Raw genomic sequence first — 15,001 nt, 5'->3', positions numbered from 1 at the left:
AATTCTATTAAAGCGCTTTGTTAACTGCAAAGTCCACTAAAAACATGAAGTCTTGTGTTCTAAAGATCTCCCATGCCTCACAGTGCCACCCACACTACGTTTGTATAAGAACCAGAATAACCCCCCCCCCCTCCCCCCAGGGATGTGGAGCCATTTCTTAACTCCCGCACTTGTAAAGAAAGAATCTTTTCCTGGCTTTGATTGTGGTGGCAAGACAGTTTCAAAATATCTTTGGTTCCCCTGCTGGATTATAAAGTCCAGGGAACTGTGGCGTGCTCCCTCTCTGTATTACTCCCGGACCGTCCTCATGGGCGGTCAGGCTCAGCTAAATATGGCTCTGGCCAGTATGTCAATAATCCCCACTGCTCCTGAGACCTCCAACCACCACCGATGTGACATTGTTTGTGTTCAAATGGCTAGCTGACGTCTGATGCTTAAAACAGCCTATGCCTTCACCCCTCTCTGCATTGTCAGAGCCTTGTATCACCGCTCTTAAAAGGCTATCACAGCTACTCCTAGCACCAGTTGCTGGCCAGCCTGCCCACTCGCCTCCCTGCCTGCTTCTAGCTGCCCTGAATGCCTGGTTCTTCGAGCTCTTTGCGGGTCTGACAAAGCGGGGACCATGTCTACCTTTGGCTACCGAAGAGGACTTAGCAAATATGAGTCCATCGATGAGGATGAACTCCTCGCCTCCCTGTCGGCTGAGGAGCTGAAGGAGCTCGAGAGGGAGTTGGAAGACATTGAACCTGATCACAGCCTTCCTGTGGGGCTGAGGCAAAAGAGTCTGACTGAGAAAACTCCCACGGGGAACTTCAGCAGAGAGGCACTGATGGCCTACTGGGAAAAGGAGTCCCAAAAACTGTTGGAGAAGGAGAGGCTGGGGGAGAGTGGAAAGGTAGGCGCTTGGGATTTTTCCTTGGCTACTCCCACTACTCGCCCCGCACAGCAGCCGCTGTTTCCTCTAACCCTTCCCTCCTCCTCCTCACTGTCCTTTCTGCAGCACATTGGTGCCTGCTACTGAATGTTTTCTCAGGTCATCGGGTAAGTTCTGCAGCCACTCTTTGGGTCACGGTACATCACCGTCTTAGCTGGGGTTCTTGTAGCAACTAAAAGGCAAACATTCAAGTGGGGAAATAACTCAGGTTTAGGTTTCGATATTTTGCCAGACGTGTCTCTGTGTTGTTGATGTGACATAATGCTTGTTTCTGATGTGGTTCGTCCTTCCTTCCTTCCTTCCTTTTGCCTGCTCCCCCTTCTTTCTTTCTTCTCTCCATCCCTCCTTTTCTTTGGGAACCTGTAAAGACACACTGTGGTGGCTTTGATTGTGAGGACTGTACAAGGAATTCTTCTTTTTCTCCAGCGCCAAGAAGAAGTGTGGGTGGTGATAAGAACAGGGGGCTGAGCACAAGGGGGCCTGAATGTCTAGTCTCCACCCTGCCATCACATTGCTCAGCCATGTGTAGATAGTCACGTCCGCAGGATTCGATTTCCCAACTGTCTTTATTCACAAATGTAGTTTTAAAAACACCTGTGTTGGGGGAAACCATTTTGTGCATCTGTTCACGGAGGGAATGAAGTCCAATATTACATGTATAAACGAAGAACTCCCTTATTACAAAAGCCGTGGGTCCTTGTGTGCATGTGGCTATAGACATGCACTGTTGTGCGTAATTTCAAGACGATGGCGCATGTCCCGAAACCCATCCGAGGACTCACATTAAGCAATGGCATAGACAGTTCCTAAGATTCCTTCCTACTTTACGATGGTGACTCTGAAGCCAGGAAATGTGCTTATCTTAAGAGTCCAGGCCTATTAATCTCTCATTCAAATGTTACTATCAATTTGCCAAATGAGTCATGATTCAAAAACGACCTTCTGGGGAATGGCGAGAAGAACGTTAACCTAACAGAGGGGGTGCCTGCATTTGTAGAAGATTCCAAGTCAATGCCCACTGTTGAAACATGCTACTCTCCACTGGAATGGTTTACAATCGAAACGGCCTGAAGCCAAGGGCCAGGCTTCCAGGGCTCTAATCTGGGCGCTGGTACATGATCCTGATGATAGGGTGTGTGGGCAACATTTGTAGCAAGTTATGTGTGAGCTCTGTCCATGTCAATCATCGCAGGAAGGGCCACTAGGAGTCGGGCCAAGGTCTGCCAAGGCCACAGTGGTCACTCATCCTGAGCGGGTGGAGGCGGAGGTGGAAAGGAAGGGCATACACAACAGGGCCAGGACTGGGGACAGTCAATTCCTACACAACCGTATTTTTCAGAGGTTTCTTCTTCTTCGTGTGAGAATTCGTGTCAGAAGTTGGATAAAAATAGATCGCATAATAAATATATCATTTTTAAAAGTTATTCAAGAATGTCCTTAATAAGAAGAATAAAATGGTCCCTGAATACCTGGGACATACTGCCGCCGTCGCCGTCATCCAACCAAGGCGTTTGAAGGTCATCGTGTCATGATGCCACGATGGGAAAGGAAGGTTAAAGCTGTTGTCAGCTGTTGATAGAACCCACCTGAGCCTGCCATGGCTTTCCTTTAGCACCACCACAGCTTCTCAGCTCAATTAGAGAGACGGCCCGTGTTGATGAACTTGGATTCCTTTCTCAGCTAGATAATTTTTCTCCCACTCCACTTTCCCTTAGGGCCAGCTGTCTGTAGTCACAAGGGTTGCTGAGCAGAAGCTGGCTAGTGAAGGGCGTAAATCCATTTCCACCCCAGGGTAGAGACTCAAAGCAGCTGTGGGGAATGGGCGGTCCATAACACCACTGGAAGTGAAGACCAGCACCGAGGGGGAGATCCGCTCGGGGATTGCTGTTAGGTGCGATTGAGTCAATTCGGACTCCTGGTGACCCCATGTTTGGGGGGCAGGACTGCTCCGTGGGGTGGTTCAGACTGTGACCAGAGCAGATCACCTGGCTTTTTTTGCGGGGGGGTGGGGGGTGGGGTGCCTCTGCTTAGATTGTTTCCAAAGGCAGACAACCTTTTGACTAGCTGTTGAGTGTGTAAACCATTTGTGCTCTGTGACTGACAGCCTTCTGCCCACCTGATTCACCCGAGCCTGTGCTGTGTCAGCCTTCCAGGGGCAGGGGCTAGTTAAGGGTCTAGTTCCCCCAACTTGAGTACCTACGGGATACCAGGTACAGGTACTGGAGCATTTAACTTAGATATCTTGTTGAATTCTTACCTTGTTGCCGAGCAGCTATTGCAACCAGGAGAGGTTTAGAATGCACTTGAAGGTAACAGCTTGTAAGTGCAGCTGAAAGTCGAACCAAGGACTGTTGGCTGGCACGAAGACCCTATTCTCAAAATCCAGGCACCTGACCAAGAGCATCAGCATCACTGGAAATTTCTTAAAGCTGTAAACGCCACATCTCCACCCCACACCTACAGAATGAGGGATTCTGGGGGAGGACCTAGCAGTGTGTGGTTTAACAAGCCCTCCAGGGGATCCTGATTCAGGCTGAAGTTGGTCCCTGGGTGTTGCAAACCGTTAACGAGCTGGGCTGCTAATCTAAAGGTTGAAGGTTCCAGTCTACCAGAAGGATCTCAGAAGACAGACTTAGCAATCTCCTTCTAGAAATCAGCCATGGAAAACCCTACGGAAAGCAGTTCTACTCCGACAAGGATAGGGTCAGCGTGAGTCAGAATCAAATCTATGGCAACTGATTAAAACACCACCAACAAAGTCTGGGAACTACTGAGTGGTGCCGTAGTTGCTTGAGACCCCAAGATGCTTAGCGATTTATCTAAATTTAACCAGCTTTTTATGAGAAGAACCAGAAGCAGATCAGAATGCCAATGATGCCAGCGAGGCAACCAGGAGACATGGTTGGCAGCCTTCTCTTTGTTGCCTAATTCATCCCCAGTATGTCTCAACACTCACTTTCTCCCTGCCCATTCCCTCCCCCCACTGCCACTTCTCCACCCTTATTCTCACCAGGACCAGTATGAAGTCCCCCGCAATGGCACGTAGGTGAGCTGCAATAACATAGACAGTCCTGGTGCCACACAAACGGGCAAAGTAGGCAACATTTGTGTTTTGTGTGCTCCTAACGTCTGTACCAGGAAACTTTCCTCCCTTCTAGTGTGCTCTGTTCAGAGCTCTCCCAAGTAGGGTGACCAACCACCTGAGACGGTCCAGGAATATCTCGAATTTAGAACTGAAAACCCAGGTCCTGGAGAATCCCTCAGTCTTGGGCAAACTGGGATAGTTTATCCTTTCCCCACCCAATGCTGTCTGTCCTCTCTCCTGTGCCTTATCCTGGATCCCAGCTGCTCCATCAAGTTAGAGCCCTGTGCAAATATTGACTGAGCCCCTGTGTGTATTAAACATTGTGTTAAGTGCTCAAAACAGAAGTGGCCCCTCCCCACATCCAGGTAACACCTGATGGTGAAAACGACAAGTAATAGAGTATAACCGCTTCTTAGTTAGGGAAAGTCCAATGCTATGGGCACACTGGGCAAGGATAGTTGGAGGGGGTGTCAAAGAACACCTTCTGTAAGAAGTATTCTCTAAATGTTAGGTGATAACTTATGTGGCTGGATAACCATATAAGATGCAATCAGTCCAGGCCCATATTTTATTACGGTGGTAAATATATACATGGAACAAAATATCTGCCATTTCAACATCCTTCTATATGCAATCCAATGCCATCAATTGTGTTTATTGTGTTGTGCAACTTCCATTTTGAAGGGAAACTGTCCTCTAGACAGAGCCTGGAGCGGTGGCTTGAAAGGCAGCATATTTGGGATTTTGAGGCAGCTCCTCTCTTCCAGATTCTGAAACAGCTACACACACACACACACACACACACACACACACACACACACACACACAGCTGGGATGGACTAGAATTATAAGTGGGTATGCAAAACCCAAGTGGCCCTGAAGGCACTGGCCAAAAAGACCCCCAAAACAAAAATAAAAAAACCAAGGCTCCAGATACCAACAGAATACCAATTGAGATGTTTCAGCACCCTGCAGTGCTGGAAGTGTTCCTCTTCCATGCCAAGAAACTTAGAAGACAGCTACCTGGCCAACAGACTGGAAGAAATCCAACCACGTGACTACTTTTACCAAAATGATAACAACCAAATGTGGAAATTATCCAACAATATCATCAATATTGCATGCACCTAAATTTTTGCTGAGGATAACTTAGAAATGCTTGCAATAATACCTTGACAGAAGCTACTGCCTGGAATTCAAGCTAAATTCAGAAGAAAATATAGAATGCGGTATATCATTCCATTCATACAGTTATAGAAACAGGCAAGTCTGGTGTAGTTCAAGTCTGTGGATCAGACGTTAAGTTGGAGGCTTCTCCTGACTCCTGCAGTTTATCGCGCTGACAAACAGGAAACAAAAAGACAGGCCAAGACTTAGGAAAACCTCAGACTGGTGAATGCTAACAGGTCAGCTTGTGACTGCAGAGTGGAATGACTTCAAGGCTGGCAGGTCCGATAGGAGGTGAAGGGAAATCACTGATACTTCCAGGATTGGCAGACAATAGGGTGGGCCTTTGGCTCAAGCCCAAAGAAGCAGATGTTGGCAAACTAGATGCAGGATCAAGACCCAGCAGAAAAAGCAAAGAAGTTCTCCACGGCGTCTACTTAGGTATCACGTTGGCTATATCCCTGAGGAAGCATCATCAGAGCTGTGATCTGAGAAAGGGCTTGCCTCCACCCTAATCTTCCCACAACTGCTTGCTTACAAGAAGTTGTTATGTTAGATCACACCATGGGGAGGTCTCAAGTGCCAAACCACTTGGCCCCGTCAAGTGGACACCAATAAACAATGTTATGATAAATGGAGAAGAGACTGAAGTTGTCAAAGATTTCATTTTTCTTGGGTTCACAATCAACACCCATGGAAACAGCAGTCAAGAGGTCCCATGATGATTGCCATGGGCAAGTCTTCTGCAAAACAAACAAACAAACTCAAGTATTAAAAATCAAAGGTTGCCACTTTGTGGAATAAGGCTCTCCTTACCCAAGCCCTGATAAGTTTTATGCACCTGACATATCTTACCAGCAGGGACCAGCCTCTGGAGAAGGACATCATGCTTAATAAAACAGAGGGTCAGTAAAAGGGGAATAGCCAAGGTGATGACTTGGCACAGTAGCTACAATAGGTTTAAATATGGTAATGACTGTGAGGATTGTTGGGGGACAGGATTGTTTTCTTCTGTTGTACAGAAGGTTACTCGCTGAGTTAGGGCTGACTTGAAGGCACCTGTCAACAACACACAAAGGGACTTGGAGTGAGCTGTGAGGAAAGCCTACTTTACACGGTCTTTCCTTTCTCTAGTTAATCCATTTGCTCTACTGTTGGGCAGGGGAGGCTTTCTCTTTCCTCACATATGCCAAGAAACTGGGCTGTAGAGTCTCCATCTCATCTTTATCTCGTGTTTTGGGTTCCACTTGTGCCTTCTCTCTCCTTTTTAAAAAAATCATTCTATTGGGGGCTCGTACAACTCTTATCACACTCCATCCATCCAATGTACATTTGTACATTGCTCTCCTTCTGTATATGCATGTTTGTGTGTGCTTGTCTCCCCCCTCTCTTTCTCCACACACATGCACACACACATACAGACAGACAGACACACATGCACAGTATTATCCTCGCTCCTACTCTAAAATAAGTGGGTGTAAATTAATACTGGACAAGCCATCCTAGGAGACGCTGACCCCTTCCCAGGCCATCACTTGGTGCCTGCCACTCCAAACAAGTGGACAAGTGGAGACTGTTTTGTGATAGCAACTGGACAAACAAACCTGGAGGGGAGTGCACTGTTTTCCAAAGCCTGTTTCATGTGCCTCTGGCAGCAGGAGCCTGGCGGTCAAGCACCTCTGCCAGCATAGAGCGAAGAATCGGGGCTCCAGGCATCGGAGACAACCCTAGGGCTTCAGAGAAGATGCATAAAGGGCCTAAAAATATAGCAGGAGAAAAAAACCACAGACCTTGAGCAGTTTTCAGGGGTTTTTTTGTTGTTGTTCTTTGTCATCAGAAAAGATAGCAAGAAAGGGGAAGGAGGAAGGAGACACTTGGGCTTCTTGGTAGAGAGAGTTTTGTAAACAGGAATGACAAAGGTAGAATGAAATTGTGCCACCTCTAGGCCTTTCATAATTGATGCGTGCTAAATAATTTAAGACCATTGGCTAAGGCAACACTTACTACAAGATTTTCTACCTTCTCTGCTGTCCCACATGATGGGCAGACTCTAGTAGGTGCCAAAAGTGATTATCTTGCCTATCTGGTCTGCTCCTTTCATAGTTCATCTCAGCCCAGCTCGAGCGTGGGTATCAAGTTGCTGAAAAGGGTGAGTTGAATTGTTTTCTGTAAAGAACTGGGTTCAGGCTTCCCATTCTCTTGAGCAGCAGCCCTGTCCCCTGGGCTTCCCTTCCCAGGTCATGGCTACGTACAGCCACAGCTCTCTGTGCCAGGCCGCCACTCACAGGCACAGAAATGCTGGAGGGCACATAGCGCCCCTGCCTCCGTCCATGATGGACCAAGCCAAGCAGAGAGCAATGGGTTCCTGCCACATCCGCTGTGCAAGACAAATCTGGGGAAGAGCTTTTTAAGGTTACACAAGAGAACTCATCAACATGTCATATGTTTTTGATTGGCCTTGGTCTGTTTGGGGTGGAGGAATAAGGATAGAGGGTGATTGCAGAAGAGAGGATGGGGACTACTAAACTGTCAATAGACTTAGAACCAAATCGTTCAGGGTCAGTGGTTAAAAAAACAACAACAAAGCAAAACCAGTGGCAGTGGAGTTGATTCTGACTCATGGCAACCCCGTGTGTTTCAGAGTCGAGCTGCCTCCCATCATGCTTTCATGGCTGTGACCTTTTGGAAGCAGATGAGCAGGGCTTTCTTCCCAGGCATCTCTTCGGGTCGGTGGGAACTGCCAACTGTTTGGATAGTAGTTCAATGTTTAACCATTTACTCCACAAGAGAGCCACACATTTGTCAAGGAGGGTTTTTTCCAAAGCCAAAGTTCTGACTGACTTGTTCAAGTTGGCCGACTGATAGGATACTTTGACTCAGTAGGTGGAATTCTGGATACTGATTCTCTAAAATGTCTTTGTTGGTACAGTGGGTAAGGACTTAGCTGGTCGTCAGCAGGTTATTGGTATGAACTCACCAACCATTCTTCAGAATAAACACGTGACAGGATGCGTCCAGAGTGAATCAAAAAACTCACTGCCATTGAGGTAATTTTGACTTATGGAGATCCTACAGGACAGAGTAGAACTGCCCCTGTGGATTGTAACATTTCATGGGAGTAGAAAATCTTATCTTTCTCCCATAGTGGTTCCAGACTGCCTACCTTGTGCCCACCTTATGGGTAGCAGCCCAAGGCATAACCACTATGCCACCCTGTCTCCTTTCCATAAGATTATAGCCATAGGAATCCTACTGAGTAGGTCTGTTCTGTCCTATAGAGTTGGCATGAGTTGGCATTCATGGTACAGCACACAGCAGCAGATATGTGCACGTTTGCCAAAAGCTGTTGTAAGAAATATAATGAAATGTTCACATTGGCCACCTGAACTGGTGCTATCAGACACAGTAGATTATTAACCTTGCCCTTTCTATGCTTTCCTGTTGTGTGCTACTCTCATCGATTAAAAGCATGCACTTGACAATGCAAACCTTCATGATTGCCTATCATACTCTTTAGGCCGCAGAAGAAGACAAGGAGGAGAGTGAGGAAGAGCTCATCTTCACTGAAACGAACAGTGAGGTTTCTGAAGAGGTGTATACAGAAGAGGAAGAGGAGGAGTCCCAGGAGGAAGAGGAGGAGGAGGAGGAGGAGGAGGAGGGAGAGGAGGAGGAAGATAGCCACAAAGAGAAAGAAACCATCGAAAACGCAAAAGCCATCAATGGAACTGTAAACGACAATGGAGCAGATTCAGACAACTCCAAGCCAAAGACATTCAAGAGTCAAATAGAAAACATAAACTTAACCAATGGCCAAAGCAAGAGAAACGCAGAGTCACCCGCGGCCATTCACCCTTGTGGCAACCCCACGGTCATCGATGATGCTTTGGAAAAGATCACAAACAATGACCCGGACACCACGGAAGTCAATTTGAACAATATCGAGAACATCACAACACCGACTCTCATCCGCTTTGCCGAGGCCCTCAAGAACAACACGGTGGTGAAGACCTTCAGTCTGGCCAACACGCACGCCGATGACAGTGCCGCTGTGGCCATCGCGGAGATGCTCAAGGTCAACCAGCACATCACCAACATCAACGTGGAGTCCAACTTCATCACGGGCAAGGGGATCCTCGCCATCATGAGAGCCCTGCAGAACAACACGGTGCTCACCGAGCTGCGCTTCCACAATCAGAGGCACATCATGGGCAGCCAGGTGGAGATGGAGATCGTCAAGCTGCTGAAGGAGAACACCACGCTGCTGAGGCTGGGGTACCATTTTGAGCTCCCAGGACCACGCATGAGCATGACGAGCCTTTTGACACGGAATATGGATAAACAGAGGCAAAAGCGGATGCAGGAGCAGAAACAGCAAGAGGGCTACGATGGAGGAGCCAACCTGAGGACCAAAGTCTGGCAAAGGGGAACTCCCGGCTCGTCCCCTTACGCATCTCCCAGACAGTCTCCCTGGTCGTCCCCCAAACTTCCCAAGAAAGTGCAAAGTGTGAGGAGCCGGCCTCCCTCTCCAGTGGCCACGCCCCCACCGCCTCCTCCACCCCCACCTCCCCCACAAGCCCTAGCACCACCACCTCCTCCTCCTCCTCCTCCTCCTCCTCCACTCCCTGAAACAAAGCTAATCACCCGAAACATTGCAGAAGTTATCAAGCAGCAGGAGAGTGCTCAGCGGGTACAACAAAATGGACAGAAAAAGAAAAAAGGGAAGAAAGGGAAGAAACAGCCCAACAATATCCTAAAGGAAATAAAAAACTCCCTGAGGTCTGTACAAGAGAAGAAAATGGACGACAGCTCAAGACCGTCTACCCCACAGAGGTCCGCCCATGACAACCTTATGGACGCCATCCGGGGAAGCAGCATCAGACAGCTGAGACGGGTGAGTGCCGAGAGCAGACAAGGAGGTGGTCTTCATGTCGTGATGGGACCAAAGTGCCCTCTCCAAGTATGTATTCATGTTTTCAATCCTTCAGTAGGCGAGAGCCTGCACACCACGTCTGAAACGTTAGGAACAGGCACAGGAGTGAGTACCTTTCCAATTGAGAGGTGTACCTGGGTATCTTAATCCTGTGAGAGCCATGCCCTCTTTGCAAAAGCTCCTCCCTACCTTGCTGTTGTTAGGTGCCATCTGGTTGGTTCTGACTCCTAGTGGCACGGTGTAAAACAGGATGAAACACGCCGGTCCTGTGCCATCTCACGATTGTTCCTGTGTCTGAGCCCGTTGCTGCAGCCACTGCGTCAATCGATCTCATTGGGGGCCTTCCTCTTTTTCACCCTCGCCCTACTTCACCCACCATGATGTGCTTCTCCAGCGATTGATGGCTCTTAACATGTGCAAAGCATGTGAGATGAAGTCTTGACAATCTTGCCTCGAAGGGGCATTCTGGCTGTACTTCTGCCAAGATTATAGCTAGAGAGAGATCTAACGCAGTGATACATGTTGGGTTGTAATCCACAAGGTCGGCAGTTTGAAATCACCAGCTGCTCCACAGGAGAAAGACAGGGCTTTCTACTCCCATAAAGAGTTACAGTCTCGGATACTCACAGAGGCAGTTCTACCCTGTTCTACAGGGTCGCTGTAAGTCAGAATTTACTGATGGCAGATACACACCCATATGTATATATATTATCTATGTATATCCATATATGTATATCCGACTTCCTTCATAACAAAACCAGACCTTATAATCTACACCCTAAAAGGATTAGTCACTAGTCCAAAGCGTCTGCCATGGACTGCAAATGATTTTAAGGCTTAGTTTATAATAAGAAAGTTGAATACGGTGACACAATCATCTTTAGCCAAGTCCTCTCTGAGATCCTGCCAAAGTGACACAGTTGTTGTTTGTTAGTTGTCGTAGATTTGATCTCGACCCATGGATAACCTGCAGATGTTTTTTTTTTTCATTTGTTGTATATGTGATTTTATTGAAAGAAAATCCCCTATATTTTGTAGGTGGATGTGCCCGAAGCCCTTCGATAAAAATCCCGATCTTTAGAAGAGGATGCAGAGTTGTTCCCTGAGAAAATGCATCGTGAGATGTTCCCCAAATACCATATTTGATTGGATATCTTCCTGACTTTTAAATGTAGCCTTACCTATTAATTCCAATGAGAATCCAAAAGGCAACCACGTTTGCTTTGTAAATATGAAAATAAACTTCTTTTTTATGCCTTGAGATTGGTATTGGCAAGAAGCAATTTATTCGAAGATGCTTTTCATCTCTCTGGAAGCATTGGTGACTCTGAACTGTGATGAGTGAGTTAGGTGTGCTGTTATTTTTGTAATCCAAATAAATTGGGATTAATTTTTTTCTTTTTCTTTTTTTTTTTTTAAAGTTGGACTAATCATTTTCCTGTGAGTTGATGCTCACCTCTGTCAGGGTGTATGTAATGTGGCTGAATATTAAAAAGATGACATTCTCACCCCAAAAGGAATTGGGTTCTTAGCATTGTCCTTTCTTTGATGCCTCATGTCCAAAACAACCAAATCCACTCTCTTTCCAAAGGCTGAGAATCAGAAACTTTCTTAAAGACACCTTTGCTGTGAGATTCAAGGTTGGAAAGCGACTTGGGGTGGCCGTTGTGATCTCAGCAGCCTTCATGGGAGGCCCAGGATGCCAGCTGACACCCCTATATTCATGTAAGTCTGACAGGTATCCAAAAGTCAATTCTACTCACTGGCCAACTGACAGTTTGGTGCCTCAAATGTCAGACCTGTTTCTGGGTATATTTGACCTGCTGGTTTCCAAAATGGCCCCAGTTTCCCTATCGGCTCTAGTTTTTGGGATACAAGACAAATGCCATATACTGCACTTCACTCAGCTCACACATTAAAAAACAACAACAACAACAACAACAACAAAAAACAGGATAATTTGATGTAGTGCTAGCTAGCCTGGGAAGCCTGGTGGCGTAGTGGTTATGCATTAGCTAACCTCAAGGTCATCAGTTTGAAACTACCAGCTGCTCCTTGAGAGAAAGACCAGGTTTGTTATTTCTGAAAAGAGTTGCAGTCTCAGAAACCCACAGGAGCACCTGTCTTGTAGGATTTCTATGAGTCAAATGGACTCAATGGCAGTGAGCCTGGGTATTTGCTTAGTTAGCCTGAGTAGTTTGTGTTGTACTAAACATTTAGGTCAAGTTATACTTCATATGGTGTCCTTCGATCCAAAGATATATTTGAACAGTGCAAATTACATGAACTTGGAATTTCCCCCAAGCAACACTTCATGTTTATTAGGAACTGAATAGCAAGCAGTTCCAATTTGATTTCTTTTAAAAAGGGCCCAGAAATAAGAGTTTCTGTACAGTAAATAAGGAGTCTTATGGTGTGCTAAGTTATATGTTTGCTTACCACAAGGTCAGCTATTCGAACTCACCAGCTGATCTGTAAATTAAAGATGAGACTTTCTACTGCCATCAAGATGTATAGCCTCAGAAACCCACAGGAGATGTTCCCTCTGTCCCATAGGGTCACTACGCATCAGAGTTGACCAACTGGTAGTGAGTTTGGTACAATAAATATTCAAATGTTCTGAAACCCAAAATGGGTCTGTCCGAGCTCAAACTCCTTTATTAAAATTAAAATGTTCCAGTCTTATTATAAGATGGCATGACTTCTTCACCTGAGTACAGAAACCCTTAAAAGAAAGTTTGAATTTTTCCTACAGAGATGTTTGGAGCCAACCTCATCCACCTCTAAAATATTTAACATGACTCATCCATTGACATATAAATACGAAGATGTGTTCTGAAATTTTTACTGCATAATTTCAAGAAGAAAAACTTAGATCTTCAAAACATTTGGGAAAATGCTATGAAAGCTTATGTTTTTCACACTCAAAATTGTCCGCACATCTCCCATATATGTACCTTTTCGATGTTCTTTTTTGTTTTCTACTCTTCTCAAGCTGTGCTCTCGCTTTACGGTATCCAAGCTGTGTATATTGCACAGTCTCCCTTACCAAAAAGAACCACCCATGGCCATCTAGTTGATTCTAACTCATCGTGACCATACAGGACAGAGAAAAACTGCCCCTTCAGATTTCTAAACCTTTAACTTTTTTAAAGGTTGCAGAGAAACTGGTGGGTTGCAACCACTGACCTTAGATTGGCCACTCAACATGCAACCAGCTAGCCACCAAGGGTCCATATACAGCTTCCCGTGGAAGTCCCTTCATACCTAATTCTTTTTCAAATATTTCTCATCGATTTTGTCTGAACCCGTAATCTGTGGGTCTGAATCCTCTCATATTTAGGATGATAAATTAATAAATCATTATGATTTAATAGCTGAAAATACAATGGAACACCACATCTAAGAGCTGAGGCAGTCGTCCAACGCAATTTGTATCAGCGCCCCAGGGACAGGCCTAGCGACCCAGAAGAACAATTTTTGTTGTTCAGCGGTGATAAGTAAAGCCAGCTACTTGTGGAAAGGGAAAGTCACTTCAAGCTAGCAAGTATCTTAGTGGAAGGAAATAAGTGCGATGGGAAATCTGAAAGGTTAAACAAAAATTACTAGTTGCCATGTGTCGATTCTAACTCGTGGAGACCCTCCCTATAGATGTCAGAGTAGAACGGGGTTCCGCAGAATTTTTAATGACTGATTTCTCAGAATTAGTCCACCTGGACTTTCCCAAGGAGTCCCATTGGTAGATCTGAACCTCCAACCTTACAGTTGAAGCCAGGCTCATTAACTACTTTTCCTACCTAGACATTCCCTGAATTCAGAGCATCTTTGGCTGGTACCAAAGATTTCCTTTGAATGCTCATTGGGAAAGCCTTGGCACCATGCCTCTTTGAGTGCTATGACAGCAGTGGCAATGCCAATATCTACTGAGGAACATGCAGCTGTGTGCCTACAACCCCCAATTATCACTCCATCCCCCATCATTCAAGAAAAGTCAGAGATTGCCTGTTGTTATATGTTGTCATCGAATTAGCAGCAACCACACACCCAAGAGATGGAAACACTGCCCAGTCCTGCACCACTCCCCCATTGTTCCTCTCCTCACTATTGTTAACTACCCCACTCTCATGCTCTACTGAAATTGATGAAAGCCCTAAATCTCTTCTAAAGACCTTGGTATTAATTATGATTAGTGACACATCCTCTGTGTCCTGAAAATTGTAACCATGACCTTAGCCCATGGCTTGGGACCATCCAGTTGAATGCTTCATGTGCATAGTGACGGATTGTATCCGGTCAACACAACTGTGTTTCCCTAGACATTTTCTCCCATTTTTAGGTCTGCTTCTTTTAGTCTGTTTATATAATCCAAACATTAAAAAAAATTACGTAAAGACAGCAGATACAGTCCCTTACAGTGGGTTCTCAAAGCCCTGAAGCTGTCAGTGCCCTCATTCCACGTAGGGAGGGACTGACCCTTTTGGGACTCTTCCAATTTCCCACTTGCTTTAGCTGAGTTATGTCATGTACTTTCCACATCAACCTTAAAAAGGTGCTGGTCCCATTTTACAGATGAGGCACCTGAGGCTGAAAGAGGTAAAGACTGCCCATGAAACTGGGAATCTGGGACTGCAAACCCATGCTCCTTTCACAGTACCACCGGCTTAGCTTCCAACCAGACTCAACCCTCCAGAGTCTTCACCCTTAGAACAATGGTGGAGATGTTTCCCTCGTCACCTCGCTGTTTCCCCCTCTTCCCACTACTGGCCATAATCCATGCGCAGTGTGACTATTCAGAGAGATGCAAGGGGAATTCCGGCTTGCAACACCCTCTTTAAAGTGGTTGCATCTAAGAATTTCTGTGCGCATGTCAGTATGCTCAGTGTGT

General features: G+C 46.1%; 1 protein-coding gene across 2 annotated transcripts; it reads left to right on the top strand.

The window, feature by feature from the left end:
* Window positions 1-498: 498 nt before the first annotated feature.
* Window positions 499-11,377, top strand: LMOD2 (leiomodin 2). 2 transcript variants are annotated; one of them, XM_045289014.1, is made up of 4 exons: window positions 499-895; window positions 8,704-9,732; window positions 9,796-10,077; window positions 11,155-11,377. In XM_045289014.1, the coding sequence occupies exons 1-4, from the start codon at window positions 623-625 to the stop codon at window positions 11,179-11,181; spliced, it is 1,611 nt and encodes a 536-aa protein (XP_045144949.1). In that variant the 5' UTR covers window positions 499-622; the 3' UTR covers window positions 11,182-11,377. The 2 variants fall into 2 exon arrangements, with proteins under 2 accessions (XP_045144949.1, XP_045144948.1); XM_045289013.1 differs by having other exon boundaries at window positions 8,704-10,077.
* Window positions 11,378-15,001: the final 3,624 nt, after the last annotated feature.

Source organism: Echinops telfairi, unplaced genomic scaffold, assembly GCF_000313985.2.
Source record: "Echinops telfairi isolate 266 unplaced genomic scaffold, ASM31398v2 ScPeMD7_23;HRSCAF=83, whole genome shotgun sequence".
Lineage (NCBI taxonomy): Eukaryota > Metazoa > Chordata > Mammalia > Afrosoricida > Tenrecidae > Echinops > Echinops telfairi.
Note: the sequence above shows the minus strand (reverse complement) of the source record. Positions and strands in the feature narration are given on the sequence as shown.

Bases quoted from the DNA above. Each gene is read 5' to 3' on its own strand.
- LMOD2 (XM_045289013.1), top strand. From the start codon at position 623: ATGTCTACCTTTGGCTACCGAAGAGGACTTAGCAAATATGAGTCCATC. The intron at 896-8,703 runs GTAGGCGCTTGG...CATACTCTTTAG, and splicing joins GGCTGGGGGAGAGTGGAAAG to GCCGCAGAAGAAGACAAGGA. The intron at 10,078-11,154 runs GTGAGTGCCGAG...TATATTTTGTAG, and splicing joins GCATCAGACAGCTGAGACGG to GTGGATGTGCCCGAAGCCCT.